This window comes from Marmota marmota, unplaced genomic scaffold (assembly GCF_001458135.2).
Source record: "Marmota marmota marmota unplaced genomic scaffold, marMar, whole genome shotgun sequence".
Taxonomy (NCBI): Eukaryota; Metazoa; Chordata; class Mammalia; order Rodentia; family Sciuridae; genus Marmota; species Marmota marmota.
The window spans coordinates 11255929-11280505 of record NW_026000019.1 but is presented as its reverse complement, the minus strand read 5'-3'; the positions used below and the strand labels follow the sequence as shown (position 1 = coordinate 11280505).

Below are 24577 nucleotides of genomic sequence, written 5' to 3'. Positions count from 1 at the left end.
ACACTGAATTATTCCACCTTTTTGTCTGATGGGATTTTTTTGTAGATGGTTAACAAATGTGTCTAGCAAGGTAGCACACACCTGTAAATTCCAGCTTCTCAGAAGACTGAAGCAGGAGGATTGCAAGTTTGAGGCCAGCCTGGACAATTTTAGTGAGATGCTTAGCTCATTGTTAGAGCGTTCATATGTCCCATCTACATTAGTGCAAAAAAAAGCAAATTACAAAATTATTCTATATAAAATAACTCTGCTATGGAATTAAATGGTACTATATTCTTTCATAATATTTTAAAATAATTGGGGAGTGTAGGAAGATATCATTACTGCTTTATGTTTCAGTTATTAAGTAGACAGTTTTACTAAGATAATTTAAAAACTTTTATAAGTGTAATCAATTCTGTGGTTTTAATTTTTTTTTTTCTGTCTGTCTCAGCCCAGGAGAATTAGTGCAGTTTCTGTGGCAGAGCGAGTTGCATATGAGAGAGGAGAAGAACCCGGAAAAAGCTGTGGCTATAGTGTTCGATTTGAGTCTATACTTCCCCGTCCTCATGCCAGTATAATGTTTTGTACTGTGGGTGAGTCATGTGTTTTGATTTCTTTCTTTCTTTTTTAGAGAGAATTTTTTTAATATTTATTTTTAGTTTTCGTGTGGACACAGCATTTTTATTTTTTTAATGTGTTGCTGAGGATCGAACCCAGCGCCCTGCGCATGCCAGGCGAACACACTACCTCTTGAGCTACATCCCCACCCCCAATGTGTTTTGATTTCTTGTTTGGCATTTGTATTGACATGTTTGTCAACAATAATTTGAATAACCAAAAAATTAGACTCGAAATAATGAGCCAGTCTCACAATTCTTCGAAAATAAAATTCAGCATTTTTTCTTTATTATATCTGCTGCTTATTATAACAGAGAAGATTAAATAAGTCTATGAAAAATATATTTCAACATATACTACCTCCTTTTTATTATGCTAAATATATAATAAGCAGAATATTAAAGTATAGTTGTCATGAAATATGCTTACTTGATTCAGTACTTTACTACTTTTCTCTAATATAGAACCACATCTGTGATTGTTGCTCTCTTTTTTTTTTTCAAGGAGTGCTTCTCAGAAAATTAGAAGCAGGCATTAGAGGAATCAGTCATGTAATTGTAGATGAAATACATGAACGAGACATCAATGTAAGTAAATTGTGAGGTACCAAAAGGATGCTAAAGCTAATTTGTCTAAATGCAGAGAAGTCAAAATAGAATGCCTTGCTTTTATTTTCTCTTTTCATGCTGCTTATATCATTTAGCTACTATGTATACCTGTGAACTTTAAAAACTAAGATGATCTTTTTAGCAAGTCCGTTCTAGCTTTTTTCTTTTGTTGCTGTTAGCAGTTATTGAAAGTATTTTGAATATTATAAGTATTTTGAAATAAGTATATATAAAGTGATATCTAAAAACTGGCATAATTTAACACCTAAGCTAATGATTTTATGACTTAATAGGTAATGGAATTTTATTATTAGTTTTCACTAGAAATTTATATGTTGCTTTTGTGGGGGGAGGGGACTGGAGATTAAACCCAAGGGCCTTGTGCATGCAAGACAAGCACTTTACCACTCCACTATGTGCTCAACCTCTTTGTTTTTCTTTTTGGTACCAGGGGTTGAACTCAGGGTAACACTGAGCCACATCCCCAGCCCTGTTTTGTATTTTATTTGTAGAGACAGGCTTTGACTAAGTTGGTTAGTACCTCACCATTGCTGTGGCTGGCTGTTAACTAGCAGTCTCCTGCCCCATCCTCATGAGCCGCTAGGATTAAAGGCATATGCCGCTGCACCTGGCCATTATTTTTAATTTCACAGTAATTAATCATTTGGGATGTTTATATAGATCTGGTCTTTTTAGATATTAATGATAGCCATGCCAGAATTAAGTAGAAACTACAGATTTTCTGCCCTTGCCTCTTCTGGACCTTAATGAAATGCATATGAAGTTGACAGTATACCATTTTATGAATTAAAAGATTGACACTATATGAAGAAAGTCTGCAAGATTTCAGTGTGTGGTTTATTTATTCAAATTGTCACCATCCTGATATTACTTAAAACAAGGTGATTGGATAAAACGTTAGTCTAGGTATATAGATATAAAATTTGCATTCTTTGTATTTTTAAGCAAACAGGAAACATCTAAAAGATGTCAATATTACCATGGTAATGATTTGAATGAAGTACTTGATATTAAACCCCTGCAAAAAGACATGTAAGCTCTCTATAGGAAAACTTTTGAGAGTTGTTATAAAATGTTTAAAAAAGAACAGAACATATGTAGAAAGACTTGAGATCAATTATCAAGTTCTCTCAAAACCAGTCAAAATTCCAGCAGGATTCTCCACAGAACTTAATAAACTGGTTATAAGTACTTCGGAGGACAATTTATTGCTGAAAACAACTGGCCCTTTTTAAAGAATAACAAAATGGAGTTTCTTTCCTTGGTGACACCAGGATTTTTTCTGAATCCACAATATTTCAGTGTGGTACATGAGTTAATAGACATACTACGGAGTTGAAAGAAAATTGTGTTGTGTTGTTCTCTGAGTTTTGGTTTAAAGCTGTCAGATCAGTGGGGAAAAGAATGGATTATTCAATAAATGGTACTGAAAACTAGTGGATCATCCATGAGGAAGTAAATAAAATTGGAACCCTGCTTCATAAAAAGATTACAGAAATCAATTCCAGGGAGATTGAGGACTTGACTTAAATGACTGTACAGTTTGAAAATTCTCAGTTCAAAAACATAAACATTTTTAGATACCACTACGTAATAGAAATACAATATGAACTTCATGAGTAATTTTAGTTTGCTTTTAATATATTTTGGAAAGTATAAAGGAAATAGTAAAAATAATTTTAACATTTAATCCAGTTTGTCAAATATTTTAAACATAAAGCAAGTTTTTAGAATAGATTAATGTTTTAATTTCCCCCCATGAATCCTTCAAAAATCTGGTGTATGTTTTATATTTAGAACATATCTCAATTCAGGTTAGCCACATTTTATGGGATTGGTCATATGAACAATGGTTACTATTCCAAGCACCATAGTTCTAGACTTTGAATGATTGAAGAAAGCAACAGTCACAAACCTTGAAGAATGTAATATGGGTCTATATTAAAATAAAGATTATTGTTTATTCAAAAGATAATGTAAAGCTAGACGATTCTGCACGGGTGGTATAGACATATTAAATTCTTACAGTTCCATTTTTTAAAATAATTCATTAAGACAGCCTGGGCATCTTTGAGACACACTAAATTAAAAATGAAAAGAAATGGACTGGGGTTGTGTTGCTCAGTGGTAGAGCCCTTGCAAAAAAAAGATATAAACAGGCATTTGATAGAAGAAGAAATATTTTACTAATACATGTGCCAAGTTGAGTTGTTAGTCTCTTTGGGAAATGGGATAGTACAGATCAGTTCTATGATAAGGCACTACATTTGAGTAATGAAATTTGGGTGATCATTTCAAGTGTTGGAGATCATGTGGATTAGCAGAATTTCTTTCTTATGGCTTGTGGGAGATATTTAAATGCCACCAAAGGACATAATTTAGCTTTATCTTTTGTAAATTCAATATTTACATAACAGAGCCCAGCATTTCTCTATGCACAGTTACCCATAGAAACTTGGATATACACAACAGACACGAGACTGCAAGAAACTTGGATATTAGTAACACAAATTCACTTGCATTAATATACTCCTCAGAGTGACTATAGCAGCAAGTATTGGTCACTCTTAGCAGTGCTGTAGTAAGGCAAAAAAAAGATGCCAAAAGATACAAAATATGCATGAAGTTAAAGTAAAATGCAAACAAGGGTAAACTTGATGTAATGGTGCATAACTGTGATCTCTGCTTTTGGGGAGGCTGAGATAAGCGAATTATCAGATTGAAGCATGCCTGGATTACATAGCGAGATCTTCTCAAAAAAAGTATGTATGTGTATATTTTTAGTACACACGCAGAAAGGATTAAGATTCAGAATAGCTGATGGTTGGAGAAGGTAGGAAGATTTACAACTATGCAGCCAGATGAAAATGTTGTCAAAATATTATGTTGGTGGGTTGATTTATGTTTCTGCGGTTTGGTGGTGGTTTTAAATAAAGAAATGTGACCTTTGCAACTGAGACTTTGGCCTTATGAGGACTTTTCCTTTGTTCCCAAAGTTGAATGCTTGCTAATTTAAATTTCACTAAATTTTTAGGTTAATTCTTTAGTTGAGGAATAAGAAAAATATTATGGAAAGCAAAATAACACTCCCCCCACCCCCTTTTTGAGACAATGTCTCACACCTCCAATAAATCCTAATGCCTTAGGATTCTGAATTGCTGGGATTATGGTTGTGTGCCCCACCACACTAGGGCACGAGGCACTCATTTCTAGTCCCGACATCTTTTAGGCTTTAAAGTTTCTTAAAATTGGTACTCTAGCTCACTGTAACATTTTCTTTTTGCATTTTTGCCAGCCTCCTGATAAACTGAATTTCGTTAATATCTTGTGTGTTTAAAACATAAGAAGTCTTTTAGGTGTATGTTATCTCATGGACCAAATGTCTTAAATGATTTCCTGTTTTATTTGTATTTTAATAGACTGACTTCCTCTTGGTAGTACTGCGTGATGTGGTTTTGGCTTATCCTGAAGTTCGCATAGTTCTTATGTCTGCTACTATTGATACCAGCATGTTCTGTGAATATTTCTTCAACTGCCCCATAATTGAAGTTTATGGGAGGACTTATCCAGTTCAAGGTAAATTTTATGGAAACTAGGTAGGAAGGTGAGCATATTTTGCCCAGAAGGCTCAAAAATTTTAAAATCCTAGACATTAGAATAATACTTTTACAGGTCATTTAGGATATAGGCAAAATTAGAATATTAGATGCACCAAAGCGTTCTTGATTCTGTTTATATGCGTACATTGTTAAGATCTACCATAAATTTTAGATATTCACCCAGGTCTTGGTGAGGAATGCTATATGGTAAGTATAAATCAGAAATATAGTAGGTAATTATTTCTGTGAACACTTATTCAACATTTAAGCAGTCTAGGTCACATTGAGAATGTCTTCAAGAGTTGGAGAGAGAGATTTTGAAATGAAGTATGTCACAGTATTTTTAATATTTATTTTTTAGGTGGACACAATATCTTTATTTTTTCTTTTTAAAATTTTTATGTGGTGTTGAAGATCGAAGCCAGCGCCCCGCGCATGCCAGGCAAACATACTACCTCTTGAGCCACACCCCCAGCCCACACACAATATTTTTGATAACGAGTTTTTTAGAGATTTTTATCACCACCATTTTCTAGGACAGTCATTTAGATTTCTTAAAATGAGTTTATAACACAGTCTAATTGAAGACATGAAAATAGATTAATAATGTAGGTATGAATTGATGTAGCCTGGGTACCAAATTTTGTAAATTGAAAAATAGGTGTAGCTCTGAAATAAAATTTACGATAGTTGTATTTCACAAAAGTTTGGGTTATGAACTCTAAAACTGCTGTGTTTGTGTACGGAAACCAAGCAAATGAATAGAAGTGGTGGTGCCAGGTTTTTTTACTCTTTGGTTGAAAAAGTTACAGGTGAGTAAGGGTGCGGGCTAGAATGAGCCATGTGGTATTGGAATACAATTAGAGGCATCAGCGTGATTCACATTTAGCTAAATATAGGTAGAAATGAATAGGTATAAATGTGATTGTATTTCTTTATGTGCAGTTAGTATACTTAGATACTGCCATGTCTCTGGGCATAGAAGCAATGACAACTTGGTAACAAAGAATATGTACAGCAGGTTAATCTTTTTCAAATGCCATTCTCAAATTAAAGAAACCAGGTATCCCTAGAGAAATGATGAATCCTAGGGCCAAGGTAAGAAATGTATAATATGAACCTGAAACATCTTGTATCATGAAATAAGGAAGTTTTTTATAAAAAGACCACAATAATTGAATAAAGGGACACAGTAGCAAACCTGAAAGAACTATAGTTGGCCAGAATTATAGTTCTGTTTGAGCAGAAAAATAAATATAGTAGTATGGAACTGTTTGAGCAGAAAAATAAATGATATAGTAATGGATAAAATCCAATGTAAAATGTATATGGGGTATGAAAATTGGGGGTAAACATTGTTTACTAAGTTTTTAAGTATACTAAGTATTCTTGATACTGTGATGAGTAGCACACTTTGTGCTCCACCTAGGGGTGGAGAGAAGGAGATGACTCTGGGCCCATCAGACTCTCTTAGGTGGAATTGATAGATATTCCAATCTTTATATTGGAACAGCTAAAAAGAGCCTAATGTACATATTCATTTGGTGGAGGACTAATGGATTATGGTGTGTTACTGTATTGAGGTTATTTCTGTCATACCAGGACAGGTATACAATGCATGTGTATAGTGGGCATTCCGTAAATGTTTGGTTGAATGCTTGGCACACAAACAACCTCTGGCTTTTTGAGAGCTTGCATAGTACATGTTCTTGAGGATCTGAGAGAGGAGACCACTAAGTTCTATTAAAATAGAAGATAATTATTATTAGAACATGTTGGAAATTGTGAAGAGTCACATTGAAGGGTATTAAGGAACCTTCAGCTATGAATTAACAAATGAATATAACACTACTACATTCTCAAAGTTGATAGATCACATGTACATAACTAACTGGATTTAACACTAAAATATTCCTTGTAGAATATTTTCTGGAAGATTGTATTCAGATGACCCAGTTTGTTCCTCCACCAAAGGACAAGAAAAAAAAGGACAAGGAGGATGATGGTGGTGAGGATGATGATGTAAGTGGATTTCATGCAGAATTTTCAGTGTGGGTAAACAATGTAGAAAAGCAGTTAATTTTATTAAAAATATGTTAGATTATCTATCTCTAGATTATTTGTAGGTAGAGTTATAAGCTCCTTTCTGCCATCAGTTAAATAATCTCTTGCATCCGTGTCAACCAAAAAAAAAAATTTTTAAAACCATACATGGTTAAAAACAACTTGTTTTTTAAGGTGTTATTGCTCCAAGTGCAGGAGAACATCTGGGAAACTGGTAGAAAGACAGAATTTGTGCCCCACCACAGATCTACTAATCCTGATTCCTGGCAGCTGTGGTCACAGATTAAAGAGGCAATGATTTTACCAGGTGAAGGGAGTGCTATAGTGGGTGTAATAATAATTTCCTGGGAAGGAACAGGAAAGGAGACATTTTCTTTGTGTTTCAGAAGTGGACAAACAAAAGATTAAAAATTCATATTTTTATATGCAAATTAAATAGAATTTAACATCACAATACTTGCTGTGTCAGAAATATTGAGAATCAAATTGGCAGGAAAATAGGTTTTATTCAAAGCTGACTTTGAAGATAAAGGAAGAAAAGTCTTTATTTTCAAAAGTTCCATCCCTAAAAGAATCTGATAAAAGATCTGGGATGAGAGGAGCTTCTGAGAAGGTAAGGGCATACATAAGGACAAAGATGGTAGCTTCATAGTTTTCAACTCCTTTACTAGTAACTGGAGAAAAAAGAAATTTTTACAGGTAATTTCAGTCCTTATGGCCTGATTGAAGTTTCACAGGTTCCTCCTCCCTATCACATCAAAAAGAACCTGTAGGACTTCTAAGGACAGAGTCTGCATTTTTTTTTTATTTTCTTTATTAATATTTATTTTTTAGTTGTAGTTGGACAGAATATCTTTATTTTACTTATTTGTTTTTATGTGGTGCTGAGTTTTGAACCCAGGGTCTCACAATGTGCTAGGCAAGTGCTCTACTGCTGAGCCACAATCCCGGCCCTGTATCTTCTTTTTAGGTAAAACATGTCATGTTTTTTAACTTGACAGCAAAAGATAATTTTTTGCAAAGGACTTTCCCCCTCACATTCAAATACCAAAATTGGATGTTAGAGATGAGGGAATAAATTGGTGAAATTGGAAGGAAGATAATTTTTAACAAATAACGGCATATTTCTAAGGAAATGGTTCCTGTTAGTTCCTAAAACAGAAGGCAACAAATTAGAAAATAGCAGGAGAAAAAGACCAATTATAATAACTTTTTTCTCATTTTTGAGGTCTTTGTTTATCAATGATTTTTTTTTTTGCCAGTGGATTTTTCACTTTGTTTATTCATATGTAGTGCTGAAAAATCACACAAGCTAGGCAAGTGCTCTACCACTGAGCCACAGCCCCAGTCCTTATCAGTGATTTTTTTTAAGGCACATATTTTAGAAAAGACAAATAATGGTGGGTTTTTTTAACTTTTTAAAATACCTTTTTTATTTTCTTGTGCTAAGGATTGAACCCACCACCTCACATGTGCTATGTGAGCCCTCTACCACTGAGCTACAACCCTAGCCCATAATCATTATATTTTAAAACAGATGAAGTGAATTAAAGATCACATCATCATCATACTAGTTTGTAAGACAATAAGGAACGTAAACTAGGGTTAATTGGCATAGGAAAGAAATTTACTTGCTACAAGATAGCTTTTGAAATCATATAAACGTTGGTACATTAATTTGGTGTCCTCAGGAAAATTTAGTGTATTGATATATTTTCTATATGTATGGAAAGTAAATTTGTAATGCTAGTGGTATAGCTATAGTCATTTAGGAATAATAGTAATAACTTTAGGTATTATTCAAACCTAAAGAACAAATCTACATGATTTATTTCATGAGCTGTAATACTGAAAGAATAAAAAATGTGTCACCCCTTTGTTTTTTCAGGCAAATTGCAACCTGATCTGTGGAGATGAATATGGTCCAGAAACAAAAATGAGCATGTCTCAGTTGAATGAAAAGGAAACTCCTTTTGAACTCATTGAAGCTCTGCTTAAGTACATTGAAACCCTCAATGTTCCTGGAGCTGTTTTGGTTTTTTTACCTGGCTGGAATTTGATTTATACTATGCAAAAGCATTTGGAAATGAATCCACATTTTGGTATGAATCTTGTGAATTTCTCACATATATGAGAAAGAAAATATACCTTAGGCCATAATGAAGTTTCGAACCAGCTCCCATTAATAGTCCTCAATGTTTCTGTATTATTATAGGAACACATAGGTATCAAATTCTACCTCTGCATTCTCAGATACCTCGAGAGGAACAGCGCAAAGTATTTGATCCTGTACCAGTTGGTGTAACCAAGGTAAACAGTCAACATTATTAATGGGATTGAAGGGTATAAATATTGTATAAATGTTTTTAAAAGACTATGACATTTGCTTGCTATGTAAGCATATATGATTACTTCAGATATGTCTGTTTTCTATAAGTATACTTTTTGAATCTTTTGCAGGTCATTTTGTCCACAAATATTGCTGAGACAAGCATTACTATAAATGATGTTGTTTATGTCATTGATTCCTGCAAGTAAGTTTCCCAAAAACCTATTTGTGTATAGAATCAAAAACACCTTATATTTCAACACACCTGTATTTTTGTACTTTGAAAATTTTTAGGCATCTGTGTATGCTGTTTAGAGGTAATCGCAAATCATTTATGCCAGAAAGTTAGAAAGCCTTTCATTAAAACTTGAAAGTGCATCCCACTGCTCCCCCCCCTCCCATTGATCAAAGCTGCTTGGTATGTAAGGTAACCAACATTTAGCACGTAACAAATGCTCTAACTAAGTATGCTCCCACTCCTTTTAAGAATTAAAGGATTTCTGCTGGTGTGATAGCACATGACTATAATCCCAGGTACATAGGAGCCTGTCTAGCAGGGAGATCATAAATTCACCACCAGCCTTAGAAACTAAGCAAGTTGACTCAAAAATCAAAGCATCCGGTGACATAGCTCAGTGGTAGAGTGCTGGCCTGTATGCCCAAGGCTCCAGACTTAGTGCTCTACTGGCTAACCTTGTGTTCCTTCTGTATAGAGTCCACCAGTCTGTCATGGCTATTAGTAATGAATTGTCCAGGCATAGTGGTACACGCCTGTAATCCTAGCTTGGGAGGCTGAGACAGGAGAATTTCAAATTCAAAGCCATCCTCTGCAGTGGTGAGGCAGTAAGCGACTCCTTGAGACCCTGTCTCTGAATACATACAAAATAGGGCAGGGGATGTGGCTCAGTGGTTCAAGTGTCCTTGATTTCAATCCCTGGTGCCAAAAAAAAAAAAAGTGATTTGCCAATGAGCATTTTACAGAATGGTGAATAGCTTTTTTTTCCTAATCCCAGTCCTGTAGTTATTGACTACCTGTAGGTGTAAATGAGATTACTTAGGGATTCACATATACTGTATAGGCACCATTTGATGAGGTAGGGTATGAGATGTTCCATATGCTTTGTCTCAGCTTATAAACTTTAGATCATAGAAACCCTAAAAGTTGGATTTAACACTGGAATAGAGATAACTTGGATAATTTTCTCTTATGTGCATGTGTAGTATTTTATTTTCATGCTTTAAATTTATGTATGTAAATCTTTATGGGGGTGGGCGGATTGAACCCAGGGTCACTTTACTTTTGAGCTACAGCTGGGAGTTCTTTTTAAGACGGCTTCTCAGTGATTGTCAAGGCTGTCTTTGAACTTGACATCCTCCAGCTTCAGCCACCTGAGACTTCGATTACAGAAAGGTACCACCAAGCTAGCTTCACTTATGTCTATAAAAACCTTGTAAGTAGGTAGTCTCATACTCATTTTTGATAATGTAAGTTTTCCATGGCAATCCAGGTGATAAATGTTTCATTTGTATTAAATTGCTTTTTAGTAGATTGACAACTAGGCGAGTATAGTTCAAATTCCTGCATCTTATTTGTGCTATCAGAAATAGATATTTACTAGTAGTAGGCATCACTATTTGGAAAGCATCTACTATTTAATGGCTATTCTTTTTAGGAATATTTGTGGGTCTTCGAGTAAACCAATCTTTCCTATTTAGGCAAAAAGTGAAACTGTTCACTGCTCATAATAACATGACCAACTATGCTACAGTATGGGCATCCAAAACAAATCTTGAGCAGCGGAAAGGCCGAGCTGGACGAGTACGGCCTGGATTCTGTTTTCACCTCTGTAGCCGAGCTAGATTTGAGAGGTAAGACAAGATTAACAAGTACTTTTTGTTTCCATCAACTTGATATATACATGCCTACAGTCAAGAATTGAAGGATGCTTAGCTTAGAAAATTAAATTGTGGTAAGAATGAAAAGAAGAAATTAATGACAGCTTATTTGATAAAACAATAACTTTGTCATTTTGGAATTACTGATATGAAATAGTTAACTTTTCAAATTAAAAGTACCTTTGTATTTATAAGAGTATTTCTATTTTCAGTTTTATTACCATTAATTCACTGTTTCACAGTGCATTTCATGCTCCTGAGAAATTTAGGATATTATTCTGGTAAGACAAAGTTTATGGAGTTGAGCTGACTTCACCAAGACTGGAGAGAGTCAGGACTCAAATCCAACTCTTTTTTTTTTTTTTTAAGAGAGAGGGAGAGAGATTTTTTTTCAATATTTATTTTTTAGTTATTGGAGGACACAACATCTTTATTTGTATGTGGTGCTGGGGATCGAACCTGGGCCGCACGCATGCCAGGCGAGCGTGCTACCACTTGAGCCACATCCCCAGCCCCTCAAATCCAACTCTTAATTCTTTATCCATTTTCATTTATATTACATAGACCCTTTCTTTCATTTTTTTCTTTTCTTTTTGAAACATTTTTGGATGGGAACTATTCATTAAGAAGAAATTCTCCAGGTGCATAAGTGTACATGATATGAAGAAAAATCAGTTTGATTTTTATTGTTTTTATACAAGTAACTTTCCTTACAGATATATGGATAAGCATTAGAATGAACTGATGAGTGCCTGTGGCATTTGGGGACCATCTAGTTTTTTTTTTTTAACTTACATTGTCCTTTGACTAAATAGAAATAATAGTTATTCTTTAAAATCTTAACATATTAATAATAAATTAATAATGACAAATTTACCTTTTAGTAAGGAATTTTTGCTCATTTCTCAGCAAGGCGAGGAAAGAGATGTTGTAAATTTTTATGTAAACTTAATTTAAGTTGATCTAAGTCTTGCCAGCAGTACTAATTCATTGCAGTATCCTATACTTCTACACTTATTAAGTCTTTGTTTCCATTGTATAAACTGAGATTAAGGTACTTCTTTGAGTCCAGTTGTTAAGTTGGAGGTATTGTGTCATCTGACCCAGAAGTTGATGGGATGATTACAAGACTTAATAATGTAAACTGCTTAGAATTGGCATTGTAAATTTATAATAGTAACTCTAATTAGAAATTTAAAGACTAATTTGTAAGATCTTTTCCAGGGGCCACTAGAATTATGTGCACTTAGGGTTTGTGTAGAAAAATGTTTGCCCCCATCTCCAGAAAAAAAAAATCTTGCTATACAACTATTTTTAACTCTCATGGGGATTAATAATAAAGAATTTGGTATAGCCATATCATTCTTCTTCACTCCTCAGTTGGGGGTGGGGAGAAAACCTATGAAGCTATAAGAGCGGGGGTGGGGGCAGCTTTATATTCCTGATTATCTCTGCAAAAATTTTGGTAGAATAACTTCTGTTTACAAGGAGGATAGTTACTATATTTATTTTCTCTTAGACTTGAAACACACATGACACCAGAGATGTTTCGAACACCATTGCATGAAATTGCTTTGAGCATAAAACTTCTGCGTCTAGGAGGAATTGGCCAATTCCTGGCCAAGGCAATTGAACCTCCACCTTTGGATGCTGTGATTGAAGCCGAGCACACTCTTAGAGGTACTTGTAGATACAGACTTGCTCACACAAGTATTAGCAGATAATACTTAATGAATGAAACAGAATGAAGATGAAGTCTGGGGCTGGGTTTGTGGCTCAGTGGTAGGGCATTTGTCTCGCATGTGTGAGATAGTTTTTAATCCTCAGCACCACATAAAAATAAGTAAATAAAGTAAAGGTACCATATCTACAACTAAAAAATAGTTTGGGGGAGAATGCTGGGGATTGAACCCAGGGCCTTGTGCATTCAAAGCCAGCACTCTACCAACTGAGCCCTAAAAAAAAAATTTTTTTTTTAAAGAATGAAGATAAAGTCAACAAGAGCTGTGGTAATAAGGTTTATTGTATTAAACTTTGTTTTTAGTATGGTGTACATGTGTTAGAACATTTGTTTTCTTTTTGAGTATTGGAGTCAGAAGGCTCCGCATTTGAGTTTTGAATCAAGCATTCACCTTTTGTGCAAACTTAAAGCTTCCAGATTTCATTGCTTTCTTTGTTCAAAATTATTATCAGCTGATTGTGTCTTGATTAATGGTATGGAACATAGGTACTCATGATGCAATTATTATTACTGTGTTTATATAGACTTCTTGTAGGCTGTATGTAGATTTATATTCCACAAGAACTAATTCTAGTATCATTTATGTTAGATGCTCTATAATTTAGTTTTGTTCTACTTTTTGAGTGCTAAGAATTGGCTCTGAGGGGCACACTGACACACACCTGTAATCCTAGGTCCTTGGAAGCCTGAGACAGGAGAATCACAAGTTCAGGCTAACATTGACAATTTAGTGAGAACCTGTCTCCATATAAATAGGGCTAGGGTGTGTAGCTCAGTGTCCCTGGGATCAATCCATAGTAGCAAGTTAAGTGGGGCATTGATGGTTGTGGACATGGTGCTGGCAGTTGCTTTGAAAAATGATGGGATCTTAAATTCCCTATCCTAGCCTTAATCTATGAAGCAAATCTATGTTTGCTTACATTTAAGGGTATTCCTTACCATTTCTGCTCATACAGAAATATTTTTCCACAGAACTTGATGCATTGGATGTCAATGATGAGTTGACTCCTTTGGGACGAATCCTGGCTAAGCTCCCCATCGAGCCTCGCTTTGGCAAAATGATGATAATGGGGTGTATTTTCTAGTAAGTACTTTGTATTGTTGTTGATAGTGGTGATAATTCAGAATCATAATCCACTCCCCATGAAAGCAAGATGCACTTTAAGGAAAAATAGACACTTTTTGGTTAAAATAACTGATAATCTAGATACAAAGACAAATAGTAAAACTAGTCCTTTTTCTTCCAGTGCATTTCTTCAAGCTGGGGGATAAGCACTGATTTCTCAAAAGAGAATGGCATTCCCCAGGATTTTAGTTTAGTTGTCCCTTGAAAGGAAATAGTACTATGAAAAGGTATACATTTTTATCATAAAGTTTGGAAGATAAAAAGATATTTCTTTGAGAGAATAGGAAAGGGAAAATTATGATTCTTGGTCATAATTTATGGTGGATGTTTAGCCATTGTTGTCAGAGGTAATTTCACTTTTTTCTGGAGAAAGGGCCTATATAAATGTTCCTGGTTAAGTCAATTTAGCACTGATAAAAGCATCATTTTAGCCAATAAAGCCTCAAACCCACAGCCCACAGTGAGTGCTACCTGACCTGTTGGCATCAAGGTTATTATCTAGTCTCAATTTAACTGTCAATTTGTTTTTCAGTGTGGGTGATGCTGTCTGTACCATCTCTGCTGCTACCTGCTTTCCTGAGCCTTTCATTAGTGAGGGAAAGCGCCTGGGGTATATCCATCGGAACTTTGCTGGAAATAGATTTTCTGATCATGTGGCCCTTTTGTCAGTGTTTCAAGCCTGGGATGATGCGAGGTATGGGTTTGAAAGAGTGTTCTAAAAGTTGGGTGAGCTGTTTCTATTTTCTAATTCGGTGTGGAGTTCTCTGTTCTTTGACAATGTCTTTTTACCATTCCAATTTATAGAATGAGTGGAGAAGAAGCAGAGATTCGTTTTTGTGAACATAAACGTCTCAATATGGCTACACTGAGAATGACTTGGGAAGCCAAAGTTCAGCTTAAAGAGATTCTGATTAATTCTGGATTTCCAGAAGGTAAGCTTCTGTTACAGTAATTTGTGAAGTGATACTGATGTGCCTATTGTAAAGTATAGAATATTTAACCTTCGGACTTCAGATCATATGCTCAATCTTCTTTGTTTTTGGGGGGTCACAGGGATTGAACAGGGTCTCATTTGCTTAGTGCCTCACTTTTGCGGAGGCTGGCTGTGTACTCTAGATATTCCTTTCTCAGCATCATGCCCAGAATCTTTTTTTATTTTTATTTTTTAGTTGTTGATAGGGCTTTATTTATTTATATGAGGTGCTGAGGATCGAACCCAGCGCCTCACATTAGACAAGCATTCCACCACTGAGCTACAACCCCACTCTCGAATCATGTGCTCTATGTACCCAGTTATTTCTTAGTTCTTTGAACATGGAAGTCCCTTTTAAAAAGGAAACAAAAAGTCATGATGTTCAGTGCACATTGAGAAGTGATTTAATTAGTTCAGTGTGTATTCGTTTTTAAATTTGAAGTGGTTTTGGTTTTTGTTTTTCCTTTGGTACTGGGGATTGAATCCTCCAAAGGCACTTAAAACTACTGAGCCACACCCCAGCCTTTTTAAATATTTTGTTTAGAGACAGTTTCACTGAGTTGCTTTGGGTTTCACTAAGTTTTTGAGGCTGGTTTTGAACTCTTGATCTTCCTGCCTTTGCCTGGTAAGTTACTGGGGTTACAGGCTTATACCACCATGCCCAACTTGAAGTATTTTTTTATTTTAATTTTGAGTCAGTATCTTTGTAAGTTGCTCAAGCTAGCCTCAAACTTTGAATCCTCCTGCCTTAGTTTCCTAAGTTGCTGGGATCTACAAATATATGCCACCATAGCTGCCTTCAGTTTGAAGTAAAATTTACCACATTTAAGTTTTTAAGTGAGTTGAATTTAAGCTCTTAGAAATGAAATGGGGGTCATTAATATGTGTGATATATTCCAAATTTTTTTCGTTTTAATAAAAAGTTGGTGTTTTCTAACTAGGCTAAACATTGAGACATAGAAGTAGGACATGCATAACCAGAAATAGGACATGTTTAGTTGAAACCTTCTTTGGTTGTTGGGCAAAGGTACATTACTGAAAAGATAAAATAGTTCTCATCTGTGGTAAACTGAATGGATTTTTTTTTCAACAGAAAAGGAAAGGCAATTTTATGTGCTAGATTCTTTATAAAAATTCCTGAGCCTCAGCTGTTAATAACACTTTTTATGGATTATTAACCCAATACCAGAGTTTAAATTATTTATCCAGATTTATCTAATTAGGAGGTGTGAAACTAGAACTCAAATTTATATGTCCTTATTCTTAGCTTACCCTGTTAGGGTTCTTATTAGTGATCATGTATTCAAAATGTATAAACTGGGTGAAAAAAGCCCTCATTCCAGTGGGTTCCCTTATTCTCTTAGATTATCACTAATTCCATCTTCTACAAGTAATAGCTATCTAATAATAGCCAATAAACACTTTGATCCTATCAGATTAATGTGAATTCAGAGAGTAGATGATTTTTATTGTTTTCAGCAACCATCCTGGCTTCTGTTGTGGTTTTGTGTAGAAAAGAATGCAGATACTTTAGTTTTCTTGTGGGGACTTAGCAGAATTTCTCCTGGAACTTGGAATATTTTTTTTCTTTTCCTCTTTTTTTTTTTTAATTGGTGGACTAGAGTTGTACACAGTGGATTTGTTGTTGCATGTTTGTTCTTGCCCAGAATATAATTTGGCCTTCTTGAATTTGATAGTAAGGTTCTGAGCAGAAAGTTTTTTAGCCAGGTTATTTGTAAAATGGAAGAATTATTCTATTTAGTTTGCATGTGATATGAGGATTTGCCAGTTAACTGATTTTTTTTTTCTTTTTGTTAAACCATTCTTTTTAACAGATTGTTTGTTGACACAAGTGTTTACTAACACTGGACCAGATAATAATTTGGATGTTGTTATCTCTCTCCTGGCTTTTGGCGTGTACCCTAATGTATGCTATCATAAGGAAAAGAGAAAGATTCTTACTACCGAAGGGCGTAATGCACTTATCCACAAATCATCTGTTAATTGTCCATTTAGCAGCCAAGACATGAAGTACCCTTCTCCCTTCTTTGTATTTGGTGAAAAGGTAAGTAAAGGTAAATTTAAGAAAGTTCAAAAATTCAAATTCTTTTTATTATCCTTTGTGCACATTAATTTTTCACAATTTTGTGAACGTGAATTTTAATATTCACAGTATACGTTGTTATTATAGGCAGTATTTGACAGTTGGCATATCAATGATTTCCTCTTGCCTCTTTTTCCATTTGCAGATTCGAACCCGAGCCATCTCTGCTAAAGGCATGACCTTAGTCACCCCCTTGCAGTTGCTTCTCTTTGCTTCCAAGAGAGTCCAATCTGACGGGCAGATTGTGTTTGTAGATGACTGGTATGGATTTTCAGATATGACCTCCAAAATGAATTCTTAGAATTCTGAGATATGCCCAAACTCAGCTCTGCTCTGACTTCAATGTAAAGTAAACAATGCAAGATTTAGTGGACCATATTTGGTTCTTTATAACATATTTTCTTGGAGAGTGGTAAATGTTGGTCATATTGTTCTATGTAAAGTGTATTTTATTTATTTATTTTTAATATTTATTTTTTTAGTTGTAGTTGGGCACAGTATCTTTATTAATTTTTATGTGGTGTTGGGGATGGAACCCAGGGCCTCGCCCCGTGGTAGGCAAGCGCTCAACCACTGAGCCACAACCCCAGCCCTAAAGTATATTTTAAATTGACTATCCCAGTAGAAGTAAATGCATTATAGATTTGTCACTTATGTCACCGTGAATACTGTCATTACCAAAGTAGACTCTAATTAGAGCTTGGGTGCTATGTGCTCTATAAGACGTTGTGGTGTGCATTCTGCCATAATGAAATGGAGCTTGATGGGCAGTCAGTAGGTTAATGTAGAAGAGTCCACCATTCTTAATTTCTGGTTTTTTTTTTTTTTTTTTTTGGTGGTGATGAAGATTGAACCCAGGTTTTCATGCATACTAAGCAGTCTGTCTTACTAGAGCTGCTTCCTCAATCCCAACATTCTGAGTCTCTTAATTTATTGGAGACTGAGTTATGAGACTCCCAATAGCTAGCAGTTTTGTTTTGTTTTGTTTTTTTAAAGAATACAGATTATTATTACTCCTCATACCTGTGTTTGCCTAAGTCTTGGTTCATTTGGATATAGCACTTGTACTTGTTAAACAGTTAGATTTATTCTATGAAAAGCAATCTCTGAATTTAAGGAATCGGAAGTAGTCTTGCTGCTTGTTGTCCTTTTCTTAGTTTTTGTTTTTCTTATTTTAGGATCAGACTACAAATATCCCATGAAGCCGCTGCCTGTATTACTGCCCTCAGAGCAGCAATGGAAGCTCTGGTTGTTGAAGTAAGCAAACAACCTAATATCATCAGCCAGTTGGACCCTGTAAATGAACATATGCTTAACATGATTCGCCAAATCTCTAGGCCATCAGCTGCTGGTATAAACCTTATGATTGGCAGTGCACGGTGAGTACCACATTGCTTTCTTTGAATCAAACAGAGGCTGGATATTCCTTGTAGACCTGGTATTCCCATATTTAGTTGATGGAACTAGGCAAGCCCTAAATACAAAAATTAGTTGGGCTGACATACTCAGAAAAAAAGAATACCATCTACCCACCTCCTCGGCTTTTTCCATCTCTGTTAGAGATGGAAAAGAACCTTAAGTGTATGTACATAGGTCAGAGTGGTTCACCTAACCAGGTAAGTGATATAGCCTAGATAGTTCTCTTATCACAACATTATTTTGGCATTTCTGAAGAAAAATGTGGATAGGTTAAATTGTTTCTTAAATGTAAAGCAGCAGGCTTTATTTTGAGGAAATAAGAGTATGAAAAGATGAAATTTCTCTTAATTAAAAAATTTTTTTTGCCTCATGTTTTTTTTCTTTGCCTTCAGCTTATTATTTTGGGAATATTTGATACCTACAGAAAAGGCACAATATAAAATGTATACCCATGTGGTCTTCATTTAGGGTCAATAATTTGTAAAGTTGCAGACTTGGTGTCATGTTATCAGTGTACTTCATGCTTTTCTTTTCTTTTTTTTTTTTTTTGGTACTGGGGAATGAACCTAGGAGCACTTCCTAATTAGTTGCTTAGTGCCTCGCTAAGTTGCTAAGGCTGACTTTGAACCCAAATCCTTCTGCCTCAACCTCATGAGCTTCTGGGATTACAGGCGTGTACCACTGCCATTTGGGGGCTTTTTTTTTTTTTTCCTTTTTTTTCAAATGGTGCTTTGGCTTTTCTCTGCAGTGGGGATTTGACTACATAAACAGGTTTCCAATAAAATCAATAGAAGGTGGGCAGTGGAGTAACCTGAATTCATAGCTGTTGTATCTGACTTGGATAGCTATTGGATTGCTAGTGTCAGTCTTCAGAGTGTTCCATACTAATAAGCTGAATTAGAATTGTTTTTCCAAAGCATCTTGATGTGCAGATTTCCTTTAGCCCTCATTTTTATCATTCGCCCTATGAAACAGATTGTCAAGACATTTTTCAAGAACACTTCTGAGGTAATACAGGAGAATACCAAAATTTTGGTGTTTGGTAAATACCAAATATTTGGTTTATTGCCAGTACCAGGAACTTCTTCTAGTGTATTTTTAATACTTGTATTTCTTAGAACATTGTATATTGAACTGAATTTTAAAAAAGTTGTAAGGACAAAACTTTCAAAATTTAAGGCCTTCAAGAATGAAGCAGGAAGAACTTTTAGACTGTTTATGATTGTTGCCTGTAGATACTGTCTCTTTTGAAAATGCATATTAGATTCATTTCAGTTTGTATTTGTGCGTTGGTCTGCATTCTGTTTTGCATTAAATATTCAAATACAATTTATATATTTGGTTGAGTAATTCAGAAGTGTTGAAAGTTGTGGGATTAGGGTGTAGCTAATGAATGGTAGACTGCTTGCTTAACATGTACAAGACTGCTTGATCCCAGTTCTATAAAATGAATAAAACGTGTACATATGAGGGGAAAAAAAACAGATTTACTAAAATGGTGGTTTTGTGCTTTTCCTAGGTATGGAGATGGTCCACGACCTCCCAAGATGGCCCGATATGATAATGGCAGTGGATATAGAAGGGGAGTTTCTGGATATGGTGGTGGAGGCTATGGCACTGGAGGCTATGGTGGTGGCTATAACAGTGGAGGTTTTGGTGGGGGAGGCTATGGAGGTGGTGGTGGTGGTGGTGGCGGCGGAGGCGGAGGCTATGGAGGTGGTGGTGGTTATGGTGGTGGCTCCAACTCTTATCGAGGAGGATATGGTGGAGGTGGAGGTGGTGGTGGAGGTTACAGAGGAGGTTTCCGAGGAGGGTATAGGGGAAACTTTGGTGGGGACTACAGAGGATCTGGTGGAGACTACAGAGGATCCGGTGGAGACTATAGAGGATCTGGGGGAGACTACAGAGGATGTGGTGGAGATTATAGAGGATCTGGAGGGGGCTACCGAGGATCTGGGGGATTCCATCGAGGTGGTGGTAGGGGGGGCTATGGTGGTGGCTACTTTGGACAGGGAAGAGGAGGTGGTGGTTATTAAAACTTGGTTATGTCAGTGCCTGTGCATAGACAGTTTTTTGAAAAAAAAAAAAAGCATGCTGTGTGTTTTCCCATGATGTTTATTATTTGCACCAAAAGAAAAAAATAAACGCATTTTCCACCTATTCTGTGGTTCATTGTAGTTTAAGGAAACCAAGCATATAGACACATTAGTGATTTTTGTTTATATTATGTAAAATATGATCTATTATAAAAGTACTACAGTTTGTATTTTTTCTTTAAGGAGTAAAGGTTTGCCTTCTAAATTAACTTGATATTTTCTTGGCTTTTGTTTAATACAATAGAAAATAAAGTATTCCACTGAATGCTGACTGTGTGTAATTGATTAAGTTTACAATGCCAATTATATTTATTCTTTGTACTCTGTACTGTTTTTTGAGAAATATGCAAGTGATATTAGTACTTGTAATAGAATAAATAGTCTTGGAATTGAATTGCTGTTTCACCATATATTGACCAGTGAGTGTGCCCAAGTCAAGTGGACCTCCATGTAACTAGGGCTGAACATTTTGGCTTCCTCTGAAGCTGTGTCAAAAAACTTCAAAATTGAGATCAGCATTTTCTTTTCTAAATTAAGGTAGACTACATCTCTTTACCACTTATGTTTGGTATGTGGTTAGTAAGACTATCTATGAGGACTCTGCTTTCTTTTGACCTTAGGATTGTGAAAAATACCATAAGAGGTATAAGATGAATAATGCCTCACTTGACTGAATTCTAGCCCCCAGCAACTTTTCCAGTGGAAACATGGAAAGAACCATTCAGAAGTGTTTTGCTACAGACCTGGAACCTGTATAGGTTTCTAGAGCTTCCATTAGTTTGTTTTTGCTGTGCCGTGACCTGTGAATTTAAGCTGTTGGGTCTAACTCAGTAGTGTTATCCCTCTGTTGTAATCCAAAAAGTGCTTCCATCATAGGATTCTTTCATAGTTGGCTTGTTTTTTGTTCTAGTGATTGAATCCAAGGTCTCCCAAATGCAAGATAAGTGTCATTTGTTTTCCTTATTCAGAGAATCTTTATGTAACAGTTCATTACAACTGAGAATTCACAAAGCTTTGCTTTGTTGACTAATTTTGTAGCATATTACTATCTTGCGTCAACCAGTGTTTCATTTCTCAACTTCCCCTTATAGTCCACATAGAAAATACTTTTCTAAAAATGATCCCTGATGACATGCTGGAGAGAAAGGGACTGGAAAGTGGAGAAGATTTGGGGGTAAAAACCAGGGTTTGAGGCTTCAGTGAGTTGTCATGGACAATTGTGTCAGCTCTTATAGAAGTTAAGATGGTTGAGCATGGACCTGATTTGCAGCCCATTGTGTCCATGAGCAGCTTGTACACTTGGTACCTTCATTGCACTTCTAAGCTTCATTGTTTGCTTCCTCTGTACTGAATGTGGCGTGAAAGGGAATTGTAAATTTCCCGAGGTTCTCAATAAAAGTTGGGAGGAAATAAAAGTTATTGTAGCAATTCTAGAAAGCCAATCTCTATAAGTTCTCAGTGTCAATGAATGGGCAGGTCTTTGACCAACTACTACCTAATGTGCTGTCATTCTGTGAAGCTGCTCAAATCTCTGGATATTTATGTGTGTGTGTGTGTGTGTGTATATATTATATATTTATATATGAGAATAGGGATTTATAAAGTTGGCTTACATGATCAGAAATTGCTTAGTCCATAATGGCCATCTATCTGCACAAGGAGGTCTGGAGGAACTCAGCTGCTCAAAGAAGCTGGAGCCTCAGCAAGAGGCACCAAAGATGCAGCCCCAGTCTGAGACTGAAGGCCTGGCAATTGTGGAGAATTGCTGGTCAGAGTCCACCTTGAAGAGTAAAGGATCCTAATACCCTTGCACATTGCTCAAGGCTTTGTGCAGCCATGGTCACACTCAAAAATTGAGCTTGCATTCACCATCTTGCACCTTTTGTTCCTTGTGGGCTGTGCACATTATGCAGGGTGGATCTCTTTCACATGCCAATCAAATTTGGAAGTCTTTGTTGACATACCAGAAGTTTCTTAGTCCTAGGAATCTCTAAATTCAATGAAGTAGACAGTCCCTCTGAATTTGAAAACAGTTGGAACATGAAGAGAGTAAACACATCAGAAATGGAATTTGTAGTTGGGTTGAAACATCATTTTAGCTGGATGTGGTGGTGCGTCCCATGTGAAAAAAGAAACCTACATATTTTGATTTTGAGAAAAGGCACTTGAATTTCACTGTATTTGCTAGGTTTTAATTACTGTCCAGAAAACTGGAAGTTTTAAGTTATATTTGATACCTTTGTTATTTGTGGACTGCCGTAGTACATACAAAAAAGGTTTCTGGACCGTGTTAGGAAACTTAACTATAGAATCTGAGTTTATCATGAATTATTTTGAAAACAGGTTTAAAGAAAAGTAGAATCTTTAGAATGGAGTTGGATGCTCAATGAGTGAGAAGTTTGATAGCAGAAGCCTACTGCTGCTTCTGCTCATTCTCAAAAGATCTTTGCCCCTCTTTTCTTCTGAGACCAAAAACCGAGGAAGGTAGAAGAGGGTTGGAAAGAAAAGTCCTTACTCTTATTGCTCATCAAATTCTTAGAGATTGATTTTGTTAAGGATCCCATGAGTAACCCCTGGAATTATAACAAACTCATAAGACCATGTGTAAACAAAGACCTTGTATAAACAACACTTATAGAAATGCCTCCAGATGTTCTTTAGGGAGGTGGGTGCACTAAAGAACAACTAGGCCTTTAAAAATACTCTCAGCTGGGTGCATTGCCCCACACCAGTAGTCCTAGCTACTTGGGAGGCTGAAGCAGGAGGAGCACAAGTTCAAGGTTATCTTCAGCAACTTAGACTCTGTCTCAGAAAAAAAACAAAAAAACTGGGAATGTAGGGCATGTAGTTCAGTGAAGGAGCACCCCAGATTTAAACTGTAAAAGTCAAAGGTTTAAATATTTGTGCCTGAGTGCTCTTTTTAGTATTCTTAAGTCAATATAATTGTTTTGTGATAAAGACCATTTGTTGTTTCTTAAACCCCTATTATGTGATTTTTTCATTTGTTCTTTTTTTCTACTGAGATAATCATGTGATTCTTGTCTTTAAATCTATTGATGTTCAACCCCCTATTTTAAAGGACAAGTGGTTATCTCACAAAGATTTTATGGTCTAGTCTCATTTACAGCTGAGTCTAGCCATTCGATTAGTTTCTAGCTAGAGGATTGAAAGTTGAAATGTGTGCACTTTAGTAGAAAGGTCCTCTCTCTTCTTGGTTGGAATTTGGACATCGCGGTTTGAGCAACAATCATTGTTTTGGAATGTGGGGTGATTTTTAACAGAAGCCATACAGTGCTAAAACAAGATGGAAGCTTGGACTTGTGACAATATTAAACACCTGTGTATCAGACCTGCACCGAGTACCTCTGCATTTTTTTTTAAACATGGAACATTTCACAAATGTGCTTGTTATGTGTATGCAGGGAGGCATGATAAATCTCTAATAATCATTCCAATTTTACTTTGTTCCACCAAAGCAAGTACATGCTTTTTTTTTAAGTTGTAAATGGACACAATACCTTAATTTTTATGTGGTGCTGAGTGAGGCTCCAACCCAGTGCCTCACACTTGGGAGGCAAGTGCTCTGCCGCTGAGCCACACCCCCAGCCCATGCACATGCATTTTTTAAACATGAGGGAGAAACATGTTTCTATATTGTTCACTTCTCATTTTGGATTTCCTTAACTTGAACCTAATATTATTTCAATATAGTGCCATATTATTGTAAAGATCACTGGGAATTTACTATAAAATTAATTTTATCTACTCTGCCTAGAACACTGAATACTGTTTATTGGACTAGGCACTAAAAAACACTATTTAAAGCCATATTTGTTTCTGAGTTAAATGGTGATTATACCTCATACACTAAAAACTACTAATTTATACACATTTTTATTATTATTTTTGTTTATATGGCGCTGGGGATTGAACTCAGGGCCTTGTGCATGCAAGGCAAGAATTCTACCAACTGAGCTATCTATCTCCAGTCCCTGATTTAT

At 35.8% G+C, this 24577-nt stretch overlaps 1 protein-coding gene across 2 annotated transcripts in view; it reads left to right on the top strand.

Moving 5' to 3' along the window:
- Dhx9 (DExH-box helicase 9) overlaps positions 1-20640 on the top strand; it is a 38120-nt gene extending 17480 nt beyond the window's left edge. For both annotated transcript variants that reach the window (XM_015491719.2, XM_015491720.2), the window contains 16 exons: positions 434-575; positions 1105-1187; positions 4649-4805; positions 6750-6850; positions 8781-8994; positions 9108-9202; positions 9353-9426; positions 10938-11090; positions 12637-12797; positions 13831-13942; positions 14517-14678; positions 14789-14916; positions 16793-17022; positions 17207-17322; positions 18240-18440; positions 20000-20640. In XM_015491719.2, coding sequence (XP_015347205.1) covers positions 434-575; positions 1105-1187; positions 4649-4805; positions 6750-6850; positions 8781-8994; positions 9108-9202; positions 9353-9426; positions 10938-11090; positions 12637-12797; positions 13831-13942; positions 14517-14678; positions 14789-14916; positions 16793-17022; positions 17207-17322; positions 18240-18440; positions 20000-20516 — 2646 coding nt within the window. In that variant the 3' untranslated portion in view covers positions 20517-20640. The remainder of the gene's footprint in view (positions 1-433; positions 576-1104; positions 1188-4648; positions 4806-6749; positions 6851-8780; positions 8995-9107; positions 9203-9352; positions 9427-10937; positions 11091-12636; positions 12798-13830; positions 13943-14516; positions 14679-14788; positions 14917-16792; positions 17023-17206; positions 17323-18239; positions 18441-19999) is intronic.
- The last annotated feature ends 3937 nt before the right edge of the window (positions 20641-24577 follow it).